The sequence below is a fragment of the Heliangelus exortis genome, chromosome 10 (assembly GCF_036169615.1).
Source record: "Heliangelus exortis chromosome 10, bHelExo1.hap1, whole genome shotgun sequence".
Classification (NCBI taxonomy): domain Eukaryota; kingdom Metazoa; phylum Chordata; class Aves; order Apodiformes; family Trochilidae; genus Heliangelus; species Heliangelus exortis.
Window position 1 is genome coordinate 13,355,038 of NC_092431.1, and position 15,982 is coordinate 13,371,019.

A 15,982-nucleotide genomic window follows, 5' to 3' on the forward strand; every position below is an offset into this window, starting at 1 on the left:
CAGGTGTGATCTCTTTGCTCCTTTTCTCCTTCCAGAGGGCAAAATGTTCCTCAGAGCTGAGCAGTGTCCTTGGTTCTGCACACCAGTCTCTAGCAGTAACTATAAATATTGAGCGTTATCTGTCCCAGAAGCAGACACTGTCTGAGAAACTTGCTGTTAATTTCAGCAAGTGCAGCTACTTACAAGAGATTTAGCTGAAAGCAAAAGTACAAGACAGAAAATTACCTTTATCCTGGCCCAAACCAGGACAAAAGCCCTGCAGCCTTCTGCTGGCTGGTGTCTCCCCAGAGACTGGGGAGCTGGTGCCAAAGCTCGCTGCTGCCTGCCTGTCTTGCTAGGACATCTTCCCATGGGAATTTTAAGCAAGTTTGTGGATGACACAAAATTGGGAGGAGCGGTCGAGTCCCTCCAGGGCAGGCAGGTCCTGCAGAGAGACCTCGACAGGTTAGAGGGATGGGCAATCACCAGCCATGGGGAGTGAGCCAGCAGTGTGCCCTGGCAGCCAGGAGCTTCCAGCCAAGTCCTGGGTGCATCAAGCACAGTGTTGGGCAAGGGAGGTGATTGTCCCACTCTGCACTGGTACAGCCTCACCTTGAGTTCTGTGTGCAGTTGTGGGCACTGCAGGATAGAAAAGACTCAAGGTATTGGAGAGCATCCAAAGGAGCAACAAGGACGGTGAAGGGTCTGGAAGGGATGACTTATGAGGAGAGTATGAGGTCACTTGGATTGTTCAGTCTGGAGAAAAGGAGGCTGAGGGGTGACCTCACTGCAGTCTGGGGCTTCCTCAGGAGTGGGGGGGATGGGGCTGGTGCTGATTTCTTCACTCCTGTGACTGAAGACAGGACTCAGGGAAATGGCAGGAAGCTGAATCAGGGGAGGTTTAGGTTAGGTATCAGCTCCCCAGGGAAGTGGTCACAGCACCAACCTGCCTGAGCAAAATAAGCATTTGAATGATGCTCTCAGGCACATGGTGTGATCCTGGGGATGCCCTATACAGGGACAGGAGTTGGACTTGATGATCCTGGTGGGTGCCTTCCAACTCAGCAGATTCCATGATTCTATGACTATCCCTCCCTGGCACCACAGAGGGGGCAAAACAGCCCTTCCCTAGGGAAGCCTCCAGCCTAGCCACAGGGATGGAGCTGCTCATGCTGGCACCTGGCAGCATGTGTCTGCAAAGGTCCTCAGCTTCTCTGACCTGGACAGGCTGGATTGATGGGCTGAAGTTCAACAAGGCCAAGTTCAACAAGGTCCTGCACTTCGGTCACAACAACCCCGTACAACACTACAGGCCCGGGGAAGAGTGGCTGGAAAGCTGCCCAGAGGAAAAGGACCTGGGGGTGATGGTTGACACCAGGCTGAATATGAGCCTGCAGTGTGCTGGTGTGCCCAGGCGACCAAGAAGGCCATCAGCATCCTGGCCTGTATCAGGAATGGTGTGTCCAGTAGGAGAAGGGCAGTGATGGTGCCCCTGTACTCAGCTCTGGTGAGGCTGCACCTCGAGTGCTGTGTTCAGGTCTGGGCCCCTCACCACAAGAAGGACATTCAAAGAAGGTGGATGGTGGCCAAGATGGAGGTGGCCCCTCACTACAAGAAGGTTCCCAAAGAAAGGCAACAAAGGGTCTAGAACAAAAGTCATGAGGAGAAGCTGAGGGTCCTGGGGTTGTTTATCCTGGAGAAAAGGAGGCTGATGGGGGTCCTTATCTCTCTCTACAACTACTTGAAAGGAGGTTGTAGCAAGGTGGATGTTTGTCTCTTCTCCCAAGCAACTAGCAATAGGATTAGAGGAAATGGCCTCATGTTGCACCAGGGAAAGTTAGGTCAGATATTAGGAAAAATTTTTTTACTGAAAGGTCATCAGACACTGGAACAGGCTACTGAGGGTGGTGATTAAGCCACCATCCCTAGAGGCATTTAAAATAAATGTAGTATGGTACTTAAGGACATGATTTAGTGGTGAATTTGTCAGTATGTTAGCTTTATGTCTAGACTTAAAGATCTTTCCAAGCAAACCAATTCTGTGATTCTGTGATCTCAATATGGAGCAGAAGAGGCATGTGTTGCATTCCCCCCCAGACACTAAACTCCTTAGACCAGATCAAAATGCCCTTGAAAAAGGAAGAGCTTCAACACATTCTGGGGTTGTTACCATTATGGCAAAAGCATATTCCAGATTTTTCACTTTTGGCACAACCACTTTATGATTTACTGAGGAAGGCTCAGAAATGGGATTGGTCCTCACACCATGAGGGAGCCATTCAATTGCTGCTGTTTGAAGCACATGCTCATCAGGTGTTGAGTCCATTCCAGCCCTCTGACCCCTTGCAGATTGAGTGAGGTTTTGCAGAAGTGGCTGTGATCAATGGAATCAGAGAATCATAGAATGGTTTGGGTTGGAAGGGACCTTAAAGATCTTCCAGTTCCAACCCTCTGCCATCGGCAGGGACGCCTCCCACCAGACCAGGTTGCTCCAAGCCCCAAACCTGGCCTTGAACATTTCCAGGGATGGGGCAGCCACAATTTCCCTTGGCAACATGTTCCAGTGTCTCAACCATCATCTCAGGAAATAATTTTTTCTTAATGTCTAGCCTAAATCTCCCCTCTTCCAACTTAAAACCATTACCCCTTGTCCTATCACTCCATGCCCTTGTAAAAAGCCCCTCTCCAACTTTCCTGTAGCCCCCTTCAGGTTTTGGAAGGCTGCTACGAGGTCTCCCTGGAGCCTTCTCTTCTCCAGGCTGAACAACCCCAACTTTCTCAGCCTCTCTTCATAGGAGAGGTGCTTGCTTTAAGGACTTTGAGACCTTTTTAGCAGTAGCTCATGTGTTTGTCTTTTGCAGCACATGCCTCTGAGCAGCAAGCATCTGAGGGGAATGCTCCTGTTCTGCTGATAGGCAAACAAGAAAAGCATTTTGGAAGGTCAGCTGCAGGCTCAGACACTATTGGAGGTGCTACTGCATCCCATTTTGGGCTTATTGTGCAATGAAGTCATAAGGGTCAGCTTGCCTGGCAGGTTAGGCAAGGATAAAAAGTGTCCACATCAATGTCTACATTTGTCTTGTCCACCCACATGGCATTTTTTTTGTGTTGGGGGTCACCTTTTAGAGTTGAACCCAGTGACTTATCCAGGAATCAGCACTGGGATTGAAAAATATTCTTGGTCACATCTGGGTTTGTGGAGATGAAAGTATGCATCATCTTAAAAGAAATGTTTCTTAACTATTTATTGTCCTTTCCAAGAAGAAGAAAATCCATTTTTACTGAGTAGCTGGTGGGGCCGAAGTGCTGGGACGCAGCAGCACTTGAGCCTGGCTGCAGCAGCTGGACTTTGGGCAAACTGCATTTATTCAGACTCCTTATTTTCCTGGCTCTGGTGGGAGAAACAAAGAACTTCATGACCCACAGAGCACCTCTCCATCCAGCAGCAACATTTTTGGTGATGTAGCCAAGTGCCCTGGGCTTCCCACTGTGGGCTGAGCACTGCAGCAGGGCTTCTCCTTGGCCCCTGTTTGTCTTTGGCAGAATGGGAACATCTGTGGAAGAAAACATTCGATGAGATTGTCTCATCTGTGCCCTCTGTGATGGATTTCTGTGACGAGAACCTTTCCTTGCCAAGCACGTGGTGAGACTGGGAGAAATTGGTTGCTTTCCTCTGCCCTATTGAATTGGGAGAAAAAACCTCTGATGGAATCTCTGCTGCCGTCAATCTGAACAAAAGAAATGTCTCAGCTATGGGAAAACAGCCTCTGACCTCAGTGAAAACCCCAAAATATCACAAACCTTTTGAATGCCCTAAGGAAATTTGTCTTCCAGCTGCCTTTGCTGCCATGATTTTTTGTGGCAAAACCCCCACAAAACTCGTGCCCCCCTATCCCACTGCTCCCTGGAATAGATGTCTCCCACCTGGGAGTTTTGTGGTTCCCCCTAGCACTGACCCAAGGAATCAGGCACCACAGGATGGCACATAACGTGGAAGCATCTGCATTGCACTCCCCAGATTCACTGTGGAGACTTTAAAGCTGCAGCATGAACAAGTGGTTTAGGTTTTTCTTTTTCACACTCCGAAATACAAAGCTGCAGAGAGCTGGTTGTTTTAGCAGAAGGCATGAGGTTTCTGAAAGCAGGAGCTGAAAATGCAAGTGGGGAGCAGAGACAGCACCTTCCTTCTCGTGCCCTGGACCCAATGCTGTTTCACCTACCGAGCAAAAAAGTTCATTATACCATGAAAATTTTCAAAGCCTTCTTTTGTTTTTGGTTTGGTTTGGGTTTTTTTGTGTGTGTGTGTTTTGTTGTTTTTTTTAATAAAACAAATTCCAAAGTGTCAAGGTACTTATTGCAACAATGTCTGTGCCTATAGGGACACATATACAGTGTTGTGCAACTCCTGTTTGTGAAGGTGTCTGCTGGCCCATGCAGTGCTCTGCCTCTGCTGCAAACAGCAGCTTCTTAAGCCCTACTACAGGTTTTTTGCAGGTTCAAGCAGGGAATGCAGTGGCAGGGAGGTAGGTAGCCATTGCCAGATGTCCATCTGTCCAGAGACACTGGGTTAGGAGCAGCTAAGGGAATTGGGATTGTTTAGTTTGGAGAAGAGGAGACTGAGAGGAGACCTTCTCACTCTCTACAACTACCTGGAAGGAGGTTGTAGTGAAGTGAGTGGACTCTTCTCCCAAGTAAACAGTGATAGGACCAGAGGAATTGGCCTGAAGGTGCAGCAGGAGAGGTTTAAACTAGGTATTGGGAAGGATTTCCTTACTGAGACAGTAGTCAAGCACTGGAATGGGTTGCCCAAGGAGGTGGTGGAGTCACCATCCTTGAGGGTATTAAAAAATCATGTAGATGTGGCACTTCAGGACATGCTCTAGTGGGCATGGTGGGTTTTTTCTGCCTTCTGTCCCTTCTGGTGGGACTTGGTGATCTTAAAGGTCTTTTTCAATCACTTTGATTCCATGACGTTGGTGGAGATCTTTGTTCCTGAGCTGGGTGTACAGGCTCTTGATGGATGCTTGTGCAATGAATCCAGGCTCTCTGCCTGCTCTCCTACTGAAAATAGGTCCTTTTTGAGGGAAGTTATTTGATTTTTTTCCTCGTATTTCTGTCACATAGCTATATTTTAGGCATAGGCTCAATAGCAGTGGACTGCTGATGGGACCAGTTCTGGCAACTCATTCCAGCTGGTGCACAGTTTTTTTCTCCTGGGGAAAAAAAAAAAACAAACCAACAAACAAAAAAACCCCAACAACAACAAAAAAATAATGTGAAAAAAAACAGAGGAAAGATGATATACAGATATTGTTCAAACAAGTGAGAACCTGGGTGGTGGTGAGTGCTGGTATTTGTGATAACATTGAGACCTTGCCTCAGTGATTTGCTGGGTTTCTGTTCCCCAGCCTTAAAGTGCTCACGTTACTGAGCTACTCATGACCTTCATTGGCAGGTAAATAGAAATAATTTACTTTATCTGGTTTCCTGCCTCAGAGAAAAAGGAAAATCGTATAAAATGTTTAGTGGCAGAGACCAATTATGTGGAGATTGTGTGCTGGTAACTTAGGTCTAAACATGTTGCATTTTAGGTGTTCTCCTCTCCCACTTCTAGTCTAAAATTGACTGTTTACAAAAAAATAGTAAGTCATGTGCCCAGCTGCTATTGGTTTGCATTTGGTCTGCTGTGAGAAATAAAGGTAACGAGGCAGGGATGCCTTGTTCCTATGCTGTTGCTGGTGCACCCTCCCCTTGCTCATCCCTTTGCCTCTCAGCTGGAGGCCATGGCACACACACTCCTGTACCTGACCACGCTCAGAGAGAGGTGGGAGCTGAGACAAGCTCTGCCTCTGGTGTCTGCACTGCACATTTTGGAGGTGCTTTGGCCACTGTGATAAGTGGCAGGGGTACCCTGGCTGCAGCAGCACCTTGGCCCCTCCCTACCGGGCTCAAAGTGTCCTTCTGGTTTTGTTTTCTTTACTTATTTTTGGCCCTGAGGTTTCCTTCCAGAATAGCTCCAGGGCGTGGAAATAGGATGGTGTAGCCCCGACCACAGCCTCAGCCCAGTGGTGGACCTGGGCAGGATGGGAGCACGCTGCTCTCCTCATTTACCACCCTGCAAAAATAATAATTAAATTTGGATATGGGAGCCGTGTCAGCCTGCACCAGACAGGGACACTCTGACCACGAGGTCTCCAGGCACTCAGGCAATTACAGCAGAACCATACACAGAGCCCTTGCTGGCCGTGTCGGGTGCAAGCCCACCCAGTTGCAGTCCAAACCTGGTGCCAGCAGCACCAGTTCTGGGTCATGGGATCGACCTTAGGTACAGCATGAGCTGCCTGGTGGGGTTCATCATCATCTTCTGTGCCACGGGCCTTGAGGAAAGGACTGCCTGCCTAACCCTCAGCTCCATCACCAAAGCATGGAATGGACACCATGGCAGTGTACTGGTACACATAAAAATCTGATGGGAGTGCAGAAGGGGAAACATTGCATTTGTACATGTGGGTTACATGCTGCACACCTGCCCTGTTGTCTCAACATGCTCCCTAAAAATGTTTGGGGTTTTTTCTGCTGTCACCTGTTGGCACATACCCTGGAGACAGGTGAGAATCCTAGAGTGTCAGTTTGGAAGAGACCTCAAGGACCATGTGGTCCAACCCTTCTAATATTATTGTTCTTGTTCATACAATTACGTTCTCTTTTGTGTGATGTGAGAAGTTCTGTGTTTTGTTTCCAGCTGCTCAAATATGAAGGTGGGATTATTCTCATGGAGCTGTCAGATCCTGTGCTCAGATCCCAAATGCAAAAGCCTAGAGACCAATGTTCCAACCATGAGATGTGATGCTTTGTCAAATTTAGGTTTTATTATTGTTATTATTTTAAATGGAAGTGTTTTGGATACGTTTGGCCAACTGCTGGTCCCCTTGTGTGGTGCTGTGAGGTCCTGCAGTTGATGGTGTGCCCAGGCAGCACCCACTCCCTGGTCCAGGAGCTAAACATAGGTGATGGCCATGCAAGGCACTTTGGCACACATTAATTATCCTGGTGCTTTTTAGGGATCTTGGGTGAAACATGCGTTTTTATAGCCACTTTTCTTTTTTTAAAGCAGCCTGGAACAGCAGTCCTTTAATTACATTAAAAATCACCTCCCACCAGCACTCTCTGTTCCCTAGCCCTGATGAAATTTAAGCTGAAAGCTGGGCATGAGCTCACTGCTCTGCTGCTCAGGGCAGCCCGTGGTGGCATGGAGCAGTGGGTAGCAGGGCTGTCTCTTGTTTTGGACCCCCTCTCTACCACCTCCTGGCAGAGCAGCCCATCCAGTCCCCCCCACCCCCACACCTGGGGTTGGAGGGGTGCCAGATCCCCCACGATGCTGGTGTCACTCTTAACCAGATGCTCCTGCCTTGGCATGGGGAAAATGCACAGCTTCTTTTTTTTTTTCTTCTTTTCTCTCTTCGGTCGTGCATGTGGGTTTTCCTGGCCCAAGGCAACAACTGAAAGCCACAGCCAGCTCCAGGCCTCCCTTTTAATTAGAGGCTCCTCAGAGTGACACAGGAGGCTTTGAAGCCCATGGGGCAGGCCCAGCTGTGCCCTACCAAGGTTTGCATGGTGGGCACATGATGCTGCCAGGCCCGACCTGTCCCAGAGAGGCTGCAAGGGACCTCTCTGTCCCCAGAAGCATGAGATGTGAATGGCATTTCATCAGCTGTGAGCAGCTCCCCCAGTGTACCTGTGGGTGTGGTGAAGAAAAAATAACAAAAGAAAGGTTTGTCTAGCTGGACCCAACCTGGGAATTTCGTTAGCTGGAAATCCTTTGCTTCCCAAGCAAACTCTGGCTCAAAATGGGATCCCATGGATGGGAGGGAGGTTTTCATCAAGGGCAGCCCCCCAGTTTTGAGCAGAAACAATTAATGTCCAGGTCTTCCACTGCAAAGTGGAGTTTTCTACCCTAAAAAAATCCATAGTTTTATCACTGGCTAACCTGTGCATCAGCAACCTGCTTAAAGGCATTTTGCAGCCCTGTTGTTTCTTCTCTGAGGGGTGTGTGGCTGAAGGCATCAGTTCTCTTTGCCAAAGCAAAGCTGTGCTCAGCAGGGGCTGCTGACACTTAAAAAAAAATCTGGGGAAGAGAGGTGCTCTGGGGAGCTGGGTGTCTGACATCCTGGCAGGAAGGGATAAATATAGGGAAAGGAGAAAGGATGAAACCACAGAGGTGGGGGCAGGGGGGCAGCTGCCATCAGGCCCAATGCAGGGGTGATGGGCTTCAGCTGCTGGCTGTATCCTGCTACCAAGGACCCCTCTGAGCCACGAGAATAGGGGTTTTGTATTTTTTTTTTTTCCCCTCAGCAGTTATTCTGCTTTGCTGGGGAGGTTTACATGGGCTGGGGAATACTTGATTTTGGAGAGCAGAGGCGAGGTTGGTCCCTGCATGGGTCTGTTCAGAGGGCATGAGAAACGATGTGCCTTTTGCAGCATTACTCTGGAAGAAATGGCTCTTAAAGGGGGACTGATGGCACCTGCATCCCAGTCCCTTTTTCTTTCCCTGCCCTTTCCCAAGGCCTGTTTCACCTCTGCAGACATCCTGGATAGGGACTTGTTTGGATTTAGCCTTTTTTCATCCAACAGCTATGCCCAAGGGACTGTGGAGCCAGCCCTTTGAGGTTGGTCTTTTTTGTCTTCTTGAAAAAAACCAGAATTTCCCAAAAAAGGGAGTCAGATACCCCCCGAGAACAGTTTTCCCAATATTTATTTTATTTTAAACCCAGAGTGTTATTATACCCTCTGGCCTCCCAGCCATTCCTCTGAGGCCAGACCCTCAATTAAGTGGCGCAGTGCAAACCTCCCCAGGTTTGGCAGCAGCACGGGGTGCTATGTTTGTGCACCAAATCTGCCAGCGTTGAAGTTTGGGGGTTTTCTGGCACACGCCAGTGGACTGGCGTCACTCCGGGCAGGGCGGCGACTGGCTTGGGGGGGGGGGCAAAAATAGACCTTAAATCCCAGTAGAAGCAGCAGGAGGAAATCTGTGCTGGACAACTCCACTGGAAGCCATCAGTGCTGTGTCAGGGTAAGCTTGCTGCTGCTTTTCCCAGCTGAGTTATGCATTGATGTCTGCTTTTTTTTTGTTTGTTTTGGTTTTTGTTTTTTGGTTTTTTGTTTCTGAGGGGGAAGGGGGAGTGATGGTGGGGCTCAGCTTGCTGGTGGGGCTAGATGCTGCTTGTAGCCCTTTCGTGGGTGTGAGGCTTTGTGAAGCACCTGGGTAGAGGGGATGAGCATCCAGAGCCTCCCTGTGTGACCAGGGAAGTTAGCTCATGGCCAGTTGTTTTCTAGCCTGGGTTAAAACAAGATGGGGAAATTTCAAGTACAAATAAATAGAGTTACAACTCCCCCCAAGCCTCAGCACAGCTGGTGGTCAGTTGACCAGAGGAAGGGTAGGGGAAAGGAAGGTGGGCCTGACTCAGCCTTAGGGGATGCTGGGAGCATCCCTTCCTGGGGGCAGGATGGGGTCCTGTAGGGTCAGGAGTGCTCCACGCTTAGGCCAGAATGGAGGAGAGCAGCCTGGGGTTTTGTGTGTAGGGGGTGCAGAAGGAACTGCACAGAGCCAAGTGTCCCCTCTGCTTATGGCTACAGGGGGCTCCTGGCATTGGTGCCTTGCCACAGCTATTTTTGTCAATGGCAGAATGTAGAAGACAGCTCCGTTCATTGTTTTGTTTGCCTGTTTGCTTTTTCCTCAAGGAGGTCAAACTCCTTGTGGTGTCATTCCCCAGGGAAGTTGCTCCCTGGGCAGAGGCTGAGCAGGCTGCAGGGCTGTGGGAGGGTGGCTGCAGTGGGCAGTGCTTCCCATGGCTGCTCCTTTGCATCTCCAGCAGGGGTTAGTTTTCCACAGTTGCTCACAGGCAATTGGGAAGCAGGAGTGGGAGTGAGTAGTCCTGCTCAGCAAAAGCAATGTGTCCACTACCGGGTGAAACTCAATTTTCTGGTATTTTGTGGTTTCTTGCAAGAAAAACCAAAATCATAACAGAGTCAGAGACTGGTTTGGGTTGGAAGGGACATTAAAGATCATCCAGTTCCAACTGCTCTGCCATGGGCAGGGACACCTCCCACTAGACCAGGTTGCTCCAAGCCCCATCCAACCTAACCCAGAACATTTCCAGGGAGGGGGCAGTCACAGCTACTCTGGGCAACCTGTTCCTGTGTCTCACCACTCTCACAGTGAAGAATTTTTTCCTAGTACCTAATCTAAACTACCCTCTTTCATCTTAAAAGAGTTACCCCTTGTCCTATCTCTACATGCCTTTGTAAAAAGCTCCTCCCCAGCTTTCCTGTAGCCCCCTTCAGGTATTCAAAGGCCACCATAAGGTCTCCCCAGAGCCTTCTCTTCTCCACACTGATCAACCCCAACTCTCTTTGGGGTTGCAACCTGTCTTTGTAGAAGAGATGCTCCAGCCTTCTGATCATCTTCGTGGCTTTCCTTTGGACTTACTCCAGAGAAGCGAGTACTTCCATGTATTCATGGAAATTGATGTAGATCTGTCTAAATAAAGGACTTTGGTCTCTGGAGAGATTGGCGGACACCATCTAGAGCTGGCTGGGTGTCAGCCTTTTTTCTCTCTGTTCACCTATGTGGACAGAAACACCCGTATGGCTTTCTAGATGTAAAGAAAGCCCTCGCTGTGTTTTTGTTCCTAGATAAAGCAGCCATGAGGACTGCCCTGGTCTTCGCGTGCCTGGTGGGGATGGCGTGTGCCTTCTCGGTGAGTGGCAGGCATTGAGTGGCCCCCTGGGCCTTGCTGGGGGTGGTGTTGGCTGTGTGCCAATGCAGCCTTTCCTACAGGTCAAGAGCTGGCTGCGGCGAGCGAAGTCAGACGACTCGGAAGAAAATGCGGTAAGGTGTCCCCCCCACCCTCTGTGCCCTGCCCCACAGAGTGCTGGCCTAGGGGACAAGGACGTTTTGGTCACACCCAGATCAAAGACCCCAGACTGATGGGATTTACCCCCTTCTTCTTCTGGTAGGTGTTCAAGAACAGGCACAGGTATTACCTGTACAGATATGCCTACGTGTATCCCCCACAGATGCGGTACCAGGTGGGTGCTTCAGAGGGATTGCTGATTATTCACAGCCCACCAGATGTGGAGTTACCACCCTGCATGAGATGAGGGCATGGTCTGTGCCCTGTCTGCCTCTGGCCTGCAGGGCTGGGCTGAGCCCGTGGCTCTCATGACACCAATGGAGACCTCCCAGCCTGGCTATGTCTTGGTTTTGCCTCTCCTTTAGGGCAGTGACTCATCGGAGGAAAAGGGGGACGGCTCGGATGAGGAGGAGGAGGAGGAAGGGGGGGTGAGTACAGCAAACGAGCAGTCTGCAAAACAAATACGGGAATGAAACTTTATTTTGGTTTTGTAGTTTCTGCTCATCAGCATTTGTGGCTGCTGACCGCCCACAGCCTTGCACTCTGGACACAACTGGATTTTCTGCTCTGGGCGTTGTTGTTTTTTTAATATTTTTTCCTTTTTCTTATTTGTTTTGTAAGAGGATGAGAGGGGTGGGGGGGGTGTGCACCAAGCAACCCTGAGACAAACTTTCCAGGTTTCCATTTTCAGTGATTCAGAAAGGAGCAGGACTGGCCAAAGGGTAGGAGCAGGGAGGCTCACCTGCTATGCCCAAGGCGGTGTTACAGGCTCCTCTTGCCTGCCTCTTTCAGGGTGTGTTGCCTCATAGTGCTCACGAAATTGCAATTGAAAAAAAAGTTATGCTCTTCATGCATGCATGTAGAGGGACACCACTCGATGCTATGTTGGGAAATTCACATTTGTAGCAGCCCAGCATGTAACACTGCTCCTGTCTGTCTTGTCAACATGAGTTTGGGCACTGCTACATTTATGACAGTTGCACAGGTCCAAAATTAAATGCCAGAGATTACAAAGGTCTCTTGTGCCTCACTGGGCTGCAAGTACTCAAAATAATCCAGAGGGTCTGAGGCACACAGTTGCTTTTAAACAGGGGTGCAGCATGCTTGGAAAACCTATGTGTCAGGTCTAATCACATAAAGCATTATAAAAAATTATTTTGAAAGCTAATTTCAGGGGATTATAAATAAAGGATTATAAATCTGGGCATCTGCTCTTAAAACCCCCTTTGGAGGCCCTCCTAGGGCTGGGGGTACAGCACAGGATGGCCCCCATCCCCCGGCTGCCTTTCTATATGTTTCTCTCTCATACCACTGCCTGGATCACCAGAGATAACTTTGAGCAGTTGGAAGAGACAGCCAGAGGGGGCATTTTATTCCTGGGGAAAAAATTGAGTTACATACAGGAATGCAGCTTCTGTTCGGGGCTGCCCTTCTTGTTTCCAGGGCACCAGAGCAGCGTCTGTGCCCAGGCAGGGACCTCGCCTGCCTTCACTGGCAGGGAGTGGTCAAAAAGATGAAAGGCCCAAGGACATACTTGTAGGTATGTCAAGAGCATTGTTATATCTGCTGCTAGATGTGAGACATTGCTCTCACTAGCACAGCCTGCTATACAGTGCAATCTGGTGGCTTCTCCAATGTAGAGGAAAGCAGGCTGGGTTTTCTCTGGCATCACATGCACCCCTATTTTAAGTATCTGAGCTGGCCCAAAGCATCAGGGTAAGCATCTTTGGTCTTGGCATGTGAGCAGTGAGGATTGCCCAGGGCAGGGATGACAGTCTCCCCTGTCAGCTGGGATCATTTGCTGATACAAAGGGCTCCTCTGCCCAGGCTGGGGACTGGGTGAGCTGCCCCACCAGTTCCTCAGTGGTTTCTCCAGGATCTACTTTCATTTGGATTACTCCTTGCCTTTTTGGCCATTCACCCTGCTGGGAGAGGCTTTGCTGCGGGGCCCCTGGGGTGGAACAGAGCTGAGGGTTTATTGCTGGTGGGGTTTGGAAGCTGTCGGGCTCTCACCAACTATCTACACCTGGGGTGTGGTGTGTCCACATGCAGTGCGCCTGTGGCTTGCTTTGTTTATTGGAAACTGGGAGAGGTAACTTCAAAAGAAAACTTTTAGATGCTTTGTAGGGCAGAATGTGTAATCAGAATGGGAATATTTGACTCCAGCCACCTAATTCCGTGTCTTGGCTGCCCGGTGGCAGCTTCTCAATTTCAAACTGGGGTGAGACCTATGGTCCGTAGGGAACTTGGAGCAGTGCTCAGATGCCATGTGGGGATGCTGTGTGCCCCCCTCGCTGCTCAGCTCCTGACCACCTGCCCTGTCCTCTCCCTGTCCCTGCAGGAGCCATCCCACACTGGCACCGAGGCAGATGGCCACCCCGCTGGAACAGCCCCCAAGGACAGCCAGGGTGGGCTGGGAGAATTCCCAGCTGCACAGCAGGTGTGGCTTGGGGGGCTTAAGGGGAGCACCCACGGGAAGGGGTCACGTTCACTGCATGTTCACTTGCACCCGTGGGATGCTCTGCACCTCACTTCTGTTTGGGCGTCTGCTGAGCAAGGTGCTCACGACTGGGCCAAGCTCTTGGATGGTATCCCAGCAGGAGGGTCAGAAGGGACACTCCAAATGGGGGGTGGGGGTGGGGAGTGCTCAGATGTGCCCACACTTGCCCCATGCCATGTGGCACCAAAAAACTGCAACCACCTGAGATCCAACTAGTGCTGTGTTATTTTCCCCTCTGCCAGGGCAAAGACTGCCAAGGGCTGGTGAATGGGAGCAGAAAAAGTGTTGCTGGCAAGGGGGATGACTCTGAAAATGAAGACAGTGATGAGAATGAGGAAGAGGAGGAGGAAGAGGAGGAAGAAGAGGTAGCTGAACACGAGAATGGTGTCAATGGCACAAGCACCAACACCACTGAAGGGGCAGATGGACCTCACAGCAATGACACCGTGGTGGCTGAGGAGGGCACTGGCAGGGCTGAGGAGGAGGAGGAGGAAGAGGAGGAAGAGGAAGAAGAAGAAGAGGAGGAGGAGGAAGAGGAGGAGGAGGAAACTGAAGCCACCACTGTTGCCAGCACCACTAATGAAGAGGGACTGTCCCAGGCAACCACCGTGGGGGACGGAGAGCCCACGTATGCCACCACAGTCGGGGAGCAGTGGGAATACGAGGTAACAGCTGGGCACCATGGCCGGGGGGACGAGGGCACCACAGATGGCAGCTACGTGGAGCAGGATGAGTATGCCCGGGGGGACAGCTACCGGGCCTACGAGGATGAGTATGGCTACTACAAGGGGCACGGCTACGATGTGTATGGCCAGGATTACTACTACAACCAGTGAGCGGGTGGGTTCTTCCCACCTGCCCTATTCCACTCAGGAACATGCATCCAAAGGCTTGCTGCAGCCATCAGGCACCAGAGGGGACAGCAGGAGGCTTGCTGTGGGCATCAGTGCTGTCACAGGCTTTTTTTTTTTTTTTTTTTTTTTGTGTCTCGCAAAATGAAATTGAATGAAATAAAGCAACCAAACTGAGCTCATTGGTGACAAAGGGTTTGCTCTTGAACTTGCTGGGGTCAGAAGAACAGCATGGCAGTTGGTGGCCTGAGAGACTACAGGTCCTCATGCTGCTCAGGATTAAATATCTTTATTTCAGCTCAGATGCTCCCAAAAGGAGTGAAGAACAGAAGGGCTGACTAGGAAAGGCCCTGTAGAGCCCCCTCCAAAAAATGGAAGCAAATTTTTAGGGTCACTGATGTGGGATTACTGCCACATCTTGTGTAGAGTTCACATGAATTTGCAATGTGAGGTGACGATTACTTTGCTACGTCTTCCATGCCCCAGCAGCATGACTCCCATGGCATGACCACACATGAGGCAATATTAATAAAGCTAAAGACATTAATTTCTCTTTTCATGCTACTAGCTGTAGATGCACACAGCTATGAGAATTTCTCTTCTGCATCCTGGCACCAGGCATGCGGGTCCTGCTGAGGCTGGGCATATTGAGTGTGTTTCAGGCACTGACAATGCAGCCAAAAATGGTCCCCGTGTCTCCTCCCCACACAGCCTTATCCCCAGGGAAAGTCACTGCTATCACAGTGACAGTGGTGCATCTGGTCACCTCCAGCATCAGGGGTGGGGATGCTCCGACTTTTGCTCCCCAGGTCCTCACCCAGAGTTTCCTCCCTGTAGGAGTAAGGCCTGGCCAGCTGACTATCAGCACTAGAAATGGGGTATGACCAAATCCCTCGGGGTTCCAGGCAGGTGCCCCCTTTTATGTCACAGTCCTCCGGGATGGGTTATGATGGGTTCCGTGCTGCCTTTGCACCCCTGGAAAGGAAACCCACATTCAGCTCGTGATACGGGTCCAACTGCAAAATGAGCTTCTGTTCTCACAGCAGAAAGCTTCTGGACACTGTACAAAACCACCTCCCGGTGCCAAACCCGGCCTGCAGCTGCCGGGGTGACAGGGGGTGCAGCCTGCAGGGTGGGGACCCCCAGGGCCAAATCCCTGTGGCAGCACTGCAGAACAGCGCGCACACCGCTGACAGGGGACGACACAAGAACCACGTCGTCTGCATCCCCAGGGGGTGCCCAAAGACGTCAGGGAACCAGCACGGACAAAGGGCACTGGAGCTGCCTGGAGCTGGGTCCTGCTCCCACGGGGCTCCTGGCCAGGTCCCACGTGCGTCACCTCCCGGGGCTCCTGGCCAAAGCTCTGCATCCCTGAGCCAAGGCTTGGGCTCGGGCACCCGCGGGCAGCATCCGACTGCGGCTCCCCGGCCAGGGGAAAAAGACAGGTTCCCTCCTGGCTCCAAGCTTTGTTCTCTCCTGAGACCTGTGACGGGGTGCTGATGGTTTAAGCACTTCTGGCGTTAATGTAACCGCTCCCAGGATGTGGCTGGGGCAGAGTGGCGGGTGGGATCGGAGCTGTTGTCACCATCACCTCTGTGAACGGCTGAGCCAGGCAGGCCACAGCCAGGGGAACCCCCTGGGGGTATGCACTGACAACCAGCAATGGCATCAAAGCTAGAGGGGGACAGGAGGAGAGTACATACCTTGTGCACATCCTGGCAGCTCCTTCCCACAGACAA

At 50.7% G+C, this 15,982-nt stretch overlaps 1 protein-coding gene across 1 annotated transcript; it reads left to right on the forward strand.

The window, feature by feature from the left end:
- Positions 1 to 8,955: 8,955 nt before the first annotated feature.
- On the forward strand, positions 8,956 to 14,421 carry IBSP (integrin binding sialoprotein). Its single transcript, XM_071753630.1, has 7 exons — positions 8,956 to 9,049; positions 10,672 to 10,736; positions 10,817 to 10,867; positions 10,996 to 11,067; positions 11,258 to 11,320; positions 13,234 to 13,332; positions 13,635 to 14,421. Exons 2-7 carry the CDS (start codon positions 10,683 to 10,685, stop codon positions 14,226 to 14,228), a joined length of 933 nt encoding a protein of 310 aa, XP_071609731.1. The 5' UTR covers positions 8,956 to 9,049; positions 10,672 to 10,682; the 3' UTR covers positions 14,229 to 14,421.
- Positions 14,422 to 15,982: the final 1,561 nt, after the last annotated feature.

Coding starts and splice junctions, on each gene's coding strand:
- IBSP (XM_071753630.1), top strand. CDS start 10,683: ATGAGGACTGCCCTGGTCTTCGCGTGCCTGGTGGGGATGGCGTGTGCC. Junction 10,737..10,816: donor GGATGGCGTGTGCCTTCTCG/GTGAGTGGCAGG, acceptor CCTTTCCTACAG/GTCAAGAGCTGGCTGCGGCG. Junction 11,068..11,257: donor CCCCACAGATGCGGTACCAG/GTGGGTGCTTCA, acceptor CCTCTCCTTTAG/GGCAGTGACTCATCGGAGGA.